Below are 14,600 nucleotides of genomic sequence, written 5' to 3'. Positions count from 1 at the left end.
ATACCAATAAAAGATTTTACTCAACTAGAGGGGGTATGACTTATAAGTTTTCAAGAAGAAATGGATCGCATTAGATATATTTTGATTGATGAAATGAGTTTCATTAGTCAAAACTTGCTGGAAAGTATAGATTCTTGTCTTAGACAAGCATTCCCAGAAAATGCTGATAGAAGTTTTGTAGGTAAAGCTTTTGTTGTTGTTAAGTGTATTGTTTATGTCAACTAATATGTACTATTACTATCCATCTGTAGTATTCCTAATACATTTTAAGTTTATTGTTTATGTCAACTAATATTTACTATTACTATCCATCTATAGTATTCCTAATACATTTTTTCAACCTTTATTTTCTTTCTTTCGGGACCTTCTATTATTTTGGTTGGTGATCTTGGTCAATTACCTCCAATAAATGATAAACCAACATATGTTAGCCAAAACTGAGCTAAATTATTGTGGCAAGAATTCAAAATAGTGGTTACATTAAACAAAATATTTAGGTAAGATGGTGTTACCTAGGGTTTTGAAACCCTAAGTTTTTTTTTTCTCCGATTCAACTAAAGAAAAAGAAAGCTTTTTAAATTAATAATTTATTAATTATTTTGCTCTATATAATATTTAATTCTTAAAAGAATTAAATATTAATATATTTAAATGCAAAATAATTAAATCTCAAATTAATTTAAAAAGAACATTAGCCTCTCACATAATTTTATCATAATGTGCATAAATTTTTTGTGAAATTAAAGTGGGAGATATAACAAAAAAATGTAAATAATTAATTCTTTAATGAATTAATTATCATAGTAATGTACCCGAGAGAAGAGAAGAGAAGTTCGGTAAGAAGTTAGGGCAGTTGCCAAACTTCTTGGCAAAATTTATTTAATGGGAGAAAACTATTGTAACAGGGTTCTTCTTTTTCCAGGGGTTGGAGTTCTACAGGGAGAAGAATATTTTCTATTTTGTAGAGGGAAATGTAGAAAGTTGATTTCTTTTGTTCTTTGTATTTGATGGTAATAGAAGGGATGAAATAATACTATTCTTATTTTGTTATGTGTTAGAAATGGAAAGGAATGTTTGTATGTCAGATCTTAAGCTCTGAATATTTATTTTCTGATGGAGAAAGATCCTGTGGTCTTTTCTATCTTGTTTCAAATACAGTCCTATGTTGTTGTCTTTTACAAAAATGATATGTTTGATTCTCTCTATTCTCTTCTAGTATTGTGAAAGACTTGGTGAATTGTCCTATGGCTGTTTGCTAGTTTTTCTCTCATAATCAACTTATTAATTTGATAATCACATTTATTCCATATTTATAGATGAATGTTAGAAAACTCTTCGTGTCTTTAGGTTAAAGACATAATCATATATCACATTCATTGAATATCTTTACGAGGGAGCTGTACCTCTCAATTCAGAGGAAGATTATCAATAAAATGATAATCTATCCAATTTTTAGTGGCAAGTGTTCTTCTATTTGGACGTCTTGAGTCATTCTTTGTATTTAATTTTGGAAGGACAAAATTGTTTACTAATAGATGGTCAAGACAATGATCAACAAACTTCTAAGAAATTTGAGAGATGTGAATCCTAAGATAGATGATTAGAATCTTCTTATGATGAGGATCCCTATATAGCTTGATGCTCTAACGAATGATGATTTTGACAAAGAAGTACATTTATTCTCAACAAATGAGAATGTCCATAATCATAATAGGAGAATGTTGTACTCTTTGAGGTATCTTGTTGCATGCAGTCTTGCAACTAAGACAAGGAATGGTAACATAGTTGATGATGGTTCAAGTGATGAACTTGAGTTAGAGTTATTAATTAGTAGAGATTCCATGGTCATGTTGACTACAAATATTTGGATAGAAGCTGGCCTTGTCAATGGAGCTTCGGGATATATACAGAGTATTGTGTATAGACCAGGAACTAATCCTCCTCAACCACCAACCTATGTCATTGTTGAATTTGATAATTATTCTGGAATAGCATTTGATGACCACCATCCAAAAGTAGTTTCTATAGCCTCATTACAAAGGGGAAGTACCTTCCAACTACCATTAAGATTGGCATGGGCATTGGAAATTCACAAATCACAGGGACTAACTCTTCAAAAAGCAACAATTGATATAGGTCCAAAGGAAAGAGCTGGACTAGCATTTGTGGCTATTTCTTGCATAAAGTGTATAGAAGGATTGAGAAGAATGCCACCATTTACATATGACCGCTATGAAAAAATGAAAAGCGGGAACCAACTTTCAAATAGAAACGTAGAGGAAATAAGATCGAGAAACCTTGAACATTAATGATGTAATAACAAGTTACTTTTACGAAGATGCATAATTAATTATTCTTCTATTTTGTGTCAAATTTGTGCTTTATTACTTTCAAACAATGTAGGTACTAGAGATTAGAAAATTATGTTTTCTTATTCTTTAATGTCTATGAATGATCATTATAATGCCATGTTTCCATACACAAAATTTTATTGTAGTTTTCAATGCAATATGGCTTTTACATTCATATAATCCACACTTCATAATGTTACTTCACATATTATGTTATGAAAAAAATTTTAATTTCAAATTTATATCCCTCCAATTAAGTATCATTGACATGATTCTGATTTTAAATTTATATCATATTTTGTTTCAACTATAACAGCTTCAGACAAAGAGTCAAGGATGTTGACATGAGCCCAACAGCTTCCATTGGCTCAAATCATTTTGTTGAGATAGAGTTTAATAGGTACAAGCGAATAATTAAAGAGTCTTGTATAAATATGCTCATAGCTCTTGAGAATGTAGCTATGGTAATTGATGATATAGAAGAAGTTGAGATAATTGAGATGAAAGATATTTTGAGATTTGTTCGTAACACAAATGCAAAAGTAGACGTGTTTCTATCCATGATGAAAGAATTGTACAATGATCATTTAACAAATGAAGGTCACAATACAACTTTTATCTCTGAAGAATATGTAATGTACTTACATCATTATGGAGAAATATTCTCCATGCAGTGAATTCATATCTTCTAATTTTTAAATTTTACTTTATCTGAATAATTGTACTATGAGATATAATTCTACTTTAATCTATGTATGAGAATAATAACATCCAATTTTACAACAAAGTTCTTGTTTATTTTAACTGTACTTTCAATTTTTTTCAACATGTAACCTTGTACTTTGTGGATCTAATATTAAACCCTTTACATGATAAATATCACTCATATGTTGCCCATCAAATTGATGAGCTAATTATAACACTAAACCTATTCTTAATGCTAAATCTAATTCTAACCTTATTTCAAATTGTGTGACCTTTTCATAAACGTTAACTTTTTCTATAATGGTAACCCTAAGTCCAACTCTAACCCTGATTCTATCCATATAGTCTTTCGATAAACGTAACTCTATCTATACCCCTAACCATATTCATAATAATAAGTAAAAATCTAATCCTAAGTTACTCTAAACCTAATGACATTTTATAACCCTAACCCCCAATCAAACTCTAACCCTAATTCTACCCATATATATTCGGATAAAATTTACCCTAAATATACCCCTAACCAAAGTCATAATGATAAGTCTAACTCTAATCCTAAGTCTAAGTCAAACTCTAAACCCAACCCTAAGTCAAAACCTATTCCTAACTCTAAGTCTAGCACTAAATCTAACATACACTATTTCAATAAACTTAAGTCTATAACTCTAACCCTAAGTCCAACTCTAAGCCTGACTCTACCCATATAGTCTTTCGATAAACATAACTCTATCTATACCCCTAACCATATTCATAATGATAAGTCTAATCTAATCCTAAGTCCAAGTAAAATCTAACCCTGACCCTAAGTATAACTCTAACCCTCACTCAAAATCTAACCCTAATTCTTCTTATATTATTCTAATAAACTTTACCCTAACTACGCCTCTAACCAAATTCATAATGACAACAACTCTAACTCATCCTAAATCTAAGTCACACTCTAAACCCGACCCTAAGTCGAAACCTATCCCTAACTCTAAGTCTAACCCTAAATCTAACATACATTATTTCGATAATCATAAGTCTAAGTGAAAATGTAACCCTCAGCCTAAGTAATTTAAAAAATATAATTCAGAAAATAAGTAACAATAATTAAAAAAATTGCAATATGAACTTTAAGGTTAACAAGAAACATATTCATAACACAATTAAATATATTTAATTTTTAAAAAAAAATTTATACAGTATTATTTAAAAAATAAGTAAAAGAATAATTTGATACCGACCTTACAAAAATAGAACTAATAATTGCAAAATCCTAAGCCTTATTGCAACCATATCTATAACATCATTAAAAAATTAGAAATTAAAAGATGAAAAATAATTTTTATCATCTTAAATTATTCAAATTTGTTTTCTATTGTGTGCAACGACTGCTACTAGCTTATATATACTTCTATATATATAATATGTCGAGAGTCATCCTTCTCTAAGCACCTATTTTATTTAAACCCTAACCTACACCAAAAAAATACATAGGATTTGAATTAAAATAGGTGCCTCAAGAAGGATGACTGTCGACATATTATATATATAGAAGTATATATAAGCTAGTTGTAATTACAATTGTAATTATAATTATAATTGTAATTGTAATTATAATTATAGTTATAATTGTAATTGTAATTGTAATTATAATTATAATTGTAATTGTAATTGTAATTGTAATTGTAATTGTAATTGTAATTGTAATTGTAATTGTAATTATAATTATAATCATAATTATAAGTACAATTAGGACTATAATTAGAGTTACAACAATTATTAAGATCATTTTTATCTTTTTCTACCATTTTAAAAAAAATTATTCGATAAACTTTTTTAATAAGATCACTACCACTGATACAACACACCCTCTAGCCTCACATATTTTTTTTTTATAGCTTGGAGATATGAACTATAATGCCACAAACATGAGACCTCATCTCCATCAAGTAGAGCTAAGGCTCAAACCTTCTAGCATATTAGATTAACAAAGACAAAAGACTCTGATGATAATGAGCTAGTGGGGGTTTGCACCTTGATGGGCACAACTCCGCCACTAGTTAACTAACACATTAAGTGGTGAACCCAATTATCAAAAAAGTATTATGTTTAACATATTAAGAGTTATTTTACTTTAAATAACTATAATGTAATTGACCTGAAACTATTTGCGACTTATCTATAAATTAGTATATTATTCCACCTCATCTACAATTTTTTAAATTAAATACTATAATAAGCATATATAACCACTATGTAACACTTTTTTAAATTATGCTTTTAGTTCTTTTTATAAATATTATTATAATTTGGTATATATATATATATATTCTAATATATTTGATCTAATATATGTATTACTCAAGTATCAACATGCAAATAAAGGTTTATTTATCTATTTATTACTTGATACAACTTTATAAATCATATGGGATTTGTTAATTTTGTATTCATAATCATTATTTTAAAGATGTCTAACATTGACCCAAGTCAAGGACGAGGTTTGCAAGAGGAAATAAAAGATCATTGACAAATGATGAGCTTACAAGGATATGAATCAAGAATAATAAAAATAAACTATTTTTGTAAGAGAAGGTATGCCTTTTAAGTCCTCATTTAAAAAAGGGGCAAAAGTATTAAACATTCAATTGATCACTAAAATTGTGAAAAATTAATATGTGAATTGTATCTAAAATCTTGTAAGGGAAGGAAAGATCTCTCTTATACTTACACAACTATATTCAACATAGTTAATAGGAGGCTTGTGTCCAAGACTAAATCGAAGATTAATAGTTATTAATAAAACATTTTGACAATAACCTTTTACAAACTCAAGAATAAAATAAAAATTCTTTTGTATCTTTAAACCCAAATAAATAATAATATAGAGATCAAAATATATTAGATTGATAATTTGATAATTAAAATATTTTATTTTAATTTATGATCCGTAAAAATAATATAGTCTATAAAAAAAAATAGAATGCTTATAGAACGAATCTAATAAAAAAAAAATTATGTCTATCGTTTGAGAATTCCACCCATTTAACACATTTCCATAATTTTATATATACTTTCGCGAACATCATCAAAACTACACATTTTTGTAACCATTGGAGTGCAGCTGCTTTTATAACCATAATTTTATGTATACATTCGCGTTTAATTACGAGGCGAGGGCTGAACAATGAACAGAGCAGTCGGCATGGCGAAGGAGAGGGGAGTGGAGGTTGAGTTGAAGCTCAGCAGAGGTAGTCGCATCTACCGTCCACAGGTAATGCACATTTTGCTCTATTTACTTCATTTGTCTGAAGCAATCTAAACATGGCAACGCATTCAGGAAGTCCTTACTGGAATGGTGGTGATAAATAATTGGGCGTCGAAACACATCTCTCATCAGGGAATCCGTGTTATTGTAGATGGTCGTGTTAATTTACAGGTGTCAAGTTCTTTTCATTTCTCTTAATTCTGCATCCTTCGTTCTTTGGCGTGGGGTTGATTTTAATATGTAAATCGTTTCTTGGCAGCTCAGAGCAGGAACTATTGGAGTAATCGAGTCCCTTTATAATTCTGTAAAACCGCTTCCCATTATGTAAGCTTGCATAATCTTAGAATTCCATTGAGCAGACTTGAAAATTTGAAATATCGGTTGCTCTACAGTTTCTTCTCTCTTCAAATACTATGAATTTATTCTCCTATTAGCCGCTGTTTGTATTTTTTCCATCAAAACAAGATCCTTCGCCATTAATTTAAGTGCATCATGGCTCAGTGGTAGAGAAACCCAGATTGCACATCGGAGCTTCTATATTCCTCGTTGTAAATGATTTATTTAAAAAAAAAATGGTAAACCAAAAGAAAATTCACAAAGATTGACCATTGGATTCCAACCAGCTATATATAAAACAAGAAGATTTTGGTATGGTTTTTATATAACTAATAATAACTAACAACCCAATCCCGAACCCAAACTCAAATTTACAATTGACCTTTTTACTGAACTATCGCTAATTACTGATTACATTTTCCAATAATTCTACCACCCCATGAATATCTAATTTGTAATAATAAAGCAATGGAGCATAATCATAACAAAGCATTCTCATTACATAAGGGGTAATCTAACATACCGACATAGATTTAAGCATTTCCTAAAATAGATTTCTGATTATAGAGGTCGCTTATAGTGCAGGGTAAGAGCTTCCGTGATGCAAGAGTTCCTATGGTCATTCTGTTTTTGTTTGGGTCTGATGCTGGGACTCATATAGTTATTTTGTTTTTGTTTGGATTGATATATTAGGAACCCCTGAATTAAGTCTGTTTTAACAATAATATAAGGGGTTGAAATCATAGAAGCATACATCATTTTGGGAAAAAATTGGTAAACCAGAGGAGTAGGCATTTTGAAAAAATGGGATTTACAAAAACATGTGAAAACTTGAAGGAAAACAATGAAAAGATTACTTTTTTTTGAAATTAAGGGGCATTTCTACATCATAGATATATTGAGAGCCAATAAACTACAGGGTTCAACTAGTAGATAGTAGAGAAGAGATTTTCATCATTTATATAAATATTGCTGATTTCATTGCACAAAACATACCACAATAACATAAAAGATAAATAGATGGAGATGATTGTCAAAATGTCAATTCACAATATAGTTTGTGACTATATACAAAGTCAACCAATAAACTAAGTACAAAGTTTCAAAAACTCAAAAGTAGCCAGTGGCATGCCTGGACCAGGAGGCTCTGTTGATGCTTCCCCTCGGAGAGTCCTTGACCCAAGTCCTTCAAGAACACTTTGAGAAAAGTTGGCCTCTTCCATTATTTCAAGATCTTCAGGCTCAACAACATTATCATCATCATCATCAACATAATCATCAGCATCATGATCATCATCATTTTGAGGTGCAACAATTCATTGAGACTCTAGATCTATCTCATCATGGTCAATTGGGGAGTCATCCTCAATACTTCCTATTTTTTGCCATGCAGAAATTAGTCTTGCCTACAAATGAAAAACACAATGAAAACATCTCGAATTGAGTGCAAGATAATATTTTGTAGAACACAGGTTCACTACCAAGAGTTGGGGGTGAATTTGTAGTTAATAGACCTTAGAATCAAATTCCAACTTTAATCCAAATGATTGACCCTACTTGATTAATTTGAACTAGAGCGTCAATTCATAAAATAAAGAATATACCATGAAATCAAAACAAGACATAATACATACTGCGGGAGAAAACCAAGGTGAGAGTAGCTGCAAGGATCTACCGTCCTAATCCAGCTTCACAATCTGAAACCAACTACAACTTTAAGGGCTCCAACCCTATGGAGTCTCCAAACCCCCTAATATAGCTTCAACTTCTCTCAGTAGTCTAAGCTCCAATCCAAACTTTCAGCTTCAACTCTAACACACTTTTGATTCACAATTGATCAAATATTTTTTAACTTTTCACAAATTCTCTGCATACTGAACATTATCAAAGTATAATGGATGTGTGAATAGATGTTTCAGAATACGATAAGTTTTCTGTCTCATCATTAAATCTGCCTTTGAATCATCAGCAAATATAACTTACTTTAAACTTATATTTTAATCCTTGTAAACCAAACTCAATCCTTTCATAACATCACTATCAAATCACTGTCTTTTATAATACTGATTAGTCATGCAACATATCTTCAGAGAAATTGGAAGATTTAAAGAACTGTCTAATCCATAAACTTGATTGCAGAATTATCAAATTGTTTCATAAAACATAACAGAGAAAGAATTACTGTGACTGATACCACTGATGTCACTGGACCTGTATATTGTTGTTAACTGTGCTAAAGGCTGTGAAAACCTGTGATCATTCCCTCCTTCAATTCAATCATTCCAGTGACATAATAACATTGCTGTGTTTTTCCTTTGAAAGTTCTTTTGTTTTTCGATCTTACACCTGACACATATGCATCGTATTTCACAAACACTCCTCTTTAGAATTTTGATCTTCTGTATTTTACACACAAACTGTGTAACAAGTTCACTCGGAAATCTACATTCATGTGCCTGCAATTTTTAATCTTTTTGAACACTTAACTGATATTTCTCGAAGTTCCATCTCACATACTCAATATCATAAAAATGGAAATTTATATAATATGAGACACACCAATCACCTTCAAATTTGATTTGAAATTTATAATATTAGTTGTCTGTTTTGAACCGCATGCAGTTATAACTGCTCTGGCTTCTCCAAACAATAAGTGGTGGTTAACATATAGGTTTCCAGAAAACAAATTTAAATGTCGTAGTCCCGACAAAATAAACAAGTGACTTATCTTTTTGCGTATATAGCTTGTTAATGCGACTTTTCAAATTCTAACATATTTTAATCAACACATATACTCCTGACGGTGTTAATAAACTGTGAATGTTGTTTTGGAGTTCCATGTGTTCTGGAACCACCTAACCTTCTAAACCGATATCTGGCTTTGAACTGACGATTTTATATATACTTGTTTAATGATGTGGTGACCTCCTTGCGATCGTTGTAAGAACATATAATATTACCATCTGACATGATTATTGCTGCGAACTAAAACATTGAGAGTTATTGAATTGAACTGAAATCTGACCAAGTCAAATACGAATCACTTAGAACATACACAGACCATAATTCATTTTTTTCTCTTGATACTTTATTGGCTGAAGAAATGTAATCTGGCTTTGACGTGGCATATCTCTGTCTTCAAAGAATTGACAACGTCCAGCAACAATCTTGTTGGCATTAAATAATTTGTCTTCATACGAATTTTATGAAACACGACTCCATATACCTAATATTGGGCTAGTAGACAACCAGACAGCACTCAAGAAAGGAAATACACCACCTGTCTAAAGAGCATCAAACCATTTTTATAACCCCCTGCATAGAACATGAATATATATTCCATCTACATTGACTGCAATTAAATACATAGAGGATATGCGTTTCTTTGTAAGTACTCTTTTTAAAATTTTGTATGTAAGCAATCATATGTAGTTTAATATTGTTTTCCATTTTGACATCAATGACATTTAACAATCTTTTGCTGTCATTGATGACAAAATACATATAGGTCACCTGCAAACATACCACTGCACACCACTGACTGATCTGAACCTGCATCCCAACTGAAACACCTGCAAATCTGAATCTGCAAACTGAAACACAACACCAAAAAACCTCCAGTTCATAATCAACTTGTCCACAATTTCTCCCCCTTTGACATCAGTGACAAGGGGCGGGGTATAAAAGATAAAAATAGACAAAACTCCCCCTAAGTTTGTGCCTTGATTCAGGAACTTAGTGTGGCAAAGCTACAATGCCAAGCCATTGGTGAAGGGCTCCAAAAGTATCCGCTGATTGATTCCATGTGGGCGCAATTGCTTGTTGTATCTCGTTATCTTTTTCTCTCAGATTGTACACGTTATTTTCAGTTTGTTTGCCTTCGGCAATTACCTTTCTTGAATCAAGTTTTGTTTTCTCACACCCTAGGGAGCATTAAATTTACAACGTAGCCATTGTCACATAACTGACTAACACTTAGTAAATTCTATTTTAAATCATTAATGTACCATTACATTGTTTGCTTCTAGCATATCATTGATACTCAAGGAACATTTACCTCGTATTGGCACTAAATATTTGTCTCCAAATTTTACAGGACCACCATTCCATTCTGTAAACGTAAAGAATTTTCTTTTAGTTACCTGTCATATGGTTTGAACAACCACCGTCAACAATCCAAAGATTCTTTTGTAGCATGTAATGCTGTAACAACAAAAGATTTGTTCTGTTTCTTTGTCCAAAATTTTGTTTCTTTCTTCTCTGATAACCTGTCAACTGACAGTTTCTTGCAGTGTGTCCAATATTCTGACATTTAAAACAAATCAAGTTACAATTTTATAAGGCATTAAACAAATTTGGACTCACAAAATTAAACCTTCTTTGTGGCATGACCTTGCAATTTACTGCTCTGTGACCAAAATAGTTGCAAAATTTTTAGTAACCATAGAATGAGTAAAGTCTTCTGGGAAACCACTTCTTAGTTTCAACAAAATTCTTTTTACCTTTTGCACTGTTTGAACTTTCTGCCTTTTCAAACCCTAATCCCGTTTTGATGCTAGTGTCTCATTGTTGAAACAACATATCACTTAGCATACTTGAACTTTTTGTGAAATTCATTTGCTTATCAGGAATCATAATTAGTTTCTTGATAATCAACTTCGTCTTCTGAATCACTGCTTGAGTTATCATCACCCTGATTTGTATGGAAAGGTCCTATGCCATAAACAAAATTTCACCACTGTGAGAACCAAAAACATTAGAACTATCTTCTTTCACATATAAACTTTTCTTTTTCTTTGTAAACTTTTCGATTTATGAACAAATTGTTTCTTTTTAAATCCTTCTTCTTCATCAGTATTAGCATAAGGACACTTTGCTGCAAAATAATCATTTTTCCCATGACTATAACATTTTAAAGATGCTTTTCCTTTATTTCTACCAAACCTTTTAAACTTCTTTACCATGTTTATCAGCTGTTCTTCTAGGTATTCTGATTCAACTTTCATCTTTTTCTTTCGTAGTTGCCTTGAAGGTAACTTCTTTTTTGGTTTCTGCATCACCTATCAATCTCATCTCATAAGCTGTTAGAATACCATACAAATCATCTATTGTTAGTTTCGTAAGATCTCTAGCTTCTTCTATAGCAGAATTTTTGTTAGTATACCTAGAAGGTAAATAACGTAAAGCCTTTTACACAACAATTGATTCTTTTAATTTTCCGCCTTAACATTTAATTGCATTCACAATCTCATCAACTCTCAAAATATAATCTGCAATACTTTCTTCTTTTTTCACGTTTCATTCTTCAAATCTGGCCTTATAAGTTTGTAATTTAGCCTATTTAGCCTTATTATCCCCTTCATATACACCCTTTAACATATGCCAGAGTTCCTTAGCAGTTTTACAATGCATGACTTTAGCTAATCCACATGATAATGCATTACTAGCTTTAGCATTATTCTCATAATATTTCTTATCGGCAAGATTAGTTTGGGAGCTTTAGGTAAAGTGTAGCCTTTTTCAACAGATATCCAAGCATCATAACCAATTGAAGCAATATTACTTTCCATTCTAACACTCCAAAAATCATAGTTTGTTCCATCAAATAAAGGTTCCTTATTTGAAGATTCTCCTTCTAAGTTGACCATGTTTTCTAATCATAGAATGTGCTTAGACTGATTAGATCTTTTGACACACATTTGGCTCCGATATCAATTGTAGAACACAGGTCGGGGAGGTGGGGGGGGGTGGGGGGGGGAGCTTGAATTAGTAGTGAATAGACCTTAGAATCAACTTCCAATTTTAATCCAAATGATTGATCCAACTTGATTAGTTTGAACTAGAGCATCAATTCATAAAGAATATAGAATGATATCAAAAGCAAACATAATAAACAATGCACAAAATTATGACGTGGAAACCTAATGCGGGAGAAAACCACGGTGAGGATAGCTGCTAGAATCGTCTGTCCTAATCCAGCCTCACAATCTGAAACCAGCTACAACTTTAAGGGCTCCAACCCTATGGAGTCTCCAAACCCCCTAATATAGCTCTAACTTCTCTCAATAGCATAAGCCCCAACTCATACTTTCAGAGCTTCAACTCTAACACATGTAGATTTACAATTGATCATAGTAACTTGATCTAATATTCATAATTTTCACGAACTCTCTGCATACTGAACATTATCAAAGTATAATGGATTTGTGAATGGATGTTTCAGAATACAACAACTCTTTCATATCATCTTTAAATCTGTCTTTGAATCATCAGCAAATATAACTTAATTTAAACATATATTTTAATCCTTGTAAACCAAATTCAATACTGTCATAACATCACTATCAAATCACTGTCTGATATAATTCTGATTAGTCACACAGAGAGAGCTGAATACATATCATCAGAGAAATTGGAAGATTTGAAGAACTGTATAATCCATAAACTTGATTGCAGAATTACCAAATTGTTGTATAAAACACAACAGTGAAAGAATTACCAACTGATACCACTGATGTCACTGTACCTGTTTATTGTTGTTACCTATGCTAAAAACTGTGAAAACCTGTGATCATCCTTCCTTCATTTCAATCATTCCAGTGACATAATAACATGCTGTGCTTTTCTCTGAAACTTCTCTTTTTTTTCAATCTTACACCCCACACACATGTATCATATTTCACAAACACTCCTTAGAATTCTGATCCTCCGTATTTTACAAACACTGTATAACAAGTTCACGCAGAACTCTACATTCATATGTCTGCAATTTTTAATCTTTTTGAACACTGAACTGATATTTCTGGAAGTTCCACCTCACATACTCAATATCATAAAAATGGAAACTTATTTCATATGAGAGACACACACACATCACCTTGAGATTTGATCCAAAATATATAATATTACTTGTCTGTTCTAAACCAAACAGAGTTATAACTCCTCTAGCTTCTCCAAACAGTAAGTGGCGGTTAACATGTAGGATCCCAGAAAACAAATTTAAACAACATAGTCCCGACAAAATAGACATGTGACTTGTCTTCTTGTGTGTATATCTCGTTAACGCGACTTTTCAAAGTGCAACATATTTTAATCAACAGATATACTCCCAAGGGTGTTACTAAACAACAAATGTTGTTTTGGAGTTCCATGTGTTCTGGAATGTAATATCCCGGATGGATATTGTTTCCAAAATCTCCCAGAAATTTTCAAAAATATAAGCAGATAATTTATGCAATAAAAACCAGCAAATATAAAAACTATTTCAGAATCATTATTGCATTATAAACCAGCAATACAATAACTTCATAAATATCCCAATCTTATAAACAGTAACACAGTCAGATTGGGAAATACTAAGAAAGAACCTTCATTACAGTGTGAACTATGTCTCAAATCTACCACAAAGTTGAACTGGGTTTGTGTCTGATTCACCAAGAAAAGTTCATGTTCTAAAAATGAAAGTTGCACGCTACCAAGTTTCTCCAAATGAAAACTGAAATGAAACCCAATAACCAAGTCTTTCGAAATGAGCACTTGCTTCCTCTTTTAAGCACAACCTGGCGTCTCTTCATATTCCCCTGCTTGTCTCTTCATTTTTATTCTTTTTCTTTTTTTCTTTTTCTGAATTGTCCTTTTTCCTCTTAAGAGAATAATATAGCCTTATAATTAATAAGTGACTTATTAATATGCATTTTAATTTAAAAGTCACTTCATTAAAACTATGTAATCTTAAGGCATTAAAATAAATAACTAATCAACTCCGAAAACCATGTATGATAGCTTGTCGGAAAGATCTCGATGACACGATCCAAGTCCAACACTGAAAGCCTAAAATAGAGAACCCTGCCGACTTACTATAGTTACTAAGTACACGGAAACCCTCCTTTTATCAACTCAGTTTGGCCTGAATCTGAAAGTTCCTAGGTCAAAACTCGCACTGATCCCTGCAAAGT

At 31.6% G+C, this 14,600-nt stretch overlaps 1 protein-coding gene across 5 annotated transcripts in view; it reads left to right on the top strand.

The window, feature by feature from the left end:
- Positions 1–6,128: 6,128 nt before the first annotated feature.
- The window catches only part of LOC149573055 (Vacuolar protein sorting-associated protein 26), a 160,438-nt gene continuing 151,966 nt past the window's right edge, over positions 6,129–14,600 (top strand). For 3 of the 5 annotated variants that reach the window (XR_016360025.1, XM_089814227.1, XM_089814228.1), the window contains exons 1-3: positions 6,131–6,315; positions 6,382–6,480; positions 6,569–6,633. Coding sequence is in view for 4 of the 5 variants with exons in the window: in XM_089814227.1 (XP_089670353.1) it covers positions 6,229–6,315; positions 6,382–6,480; positions 6,569–6,633 (251 nt within the window). In the remaining variant the exon portion in view is untranslated. Of the gene's footprint in view, positions 6,316–6,381; positions 6,481–6,568; positions 6,634–14,600 lie in introns of all 5 variants that reach the window. The other 2 variants (XM_089814230.1, XM_089814229.1) reach the window with 2 other exon arrangements.

Source organism: Cupressus sempervirens, chromosome 2 (assembly GCF_028749045.1).
Source record: "Cupressus sempervirens isolate cs-2001-9-10 chromosome 2, ASM2874904v1, whole genome shotgun sequence".
NCBI classification, from domain to species: domain Eukaryota; kingdom Viridiplantae; phylum Streptophyta; class Pinopsida; order Cupressales; family Cupressaceae; genus Cupressus; species Cupressus sempervirens.
The sequence above is the reverse complement of the archived record's forward strand: the minus strand, read 5'-3'. Positions and strand labels throughout refer to the sequence as shown.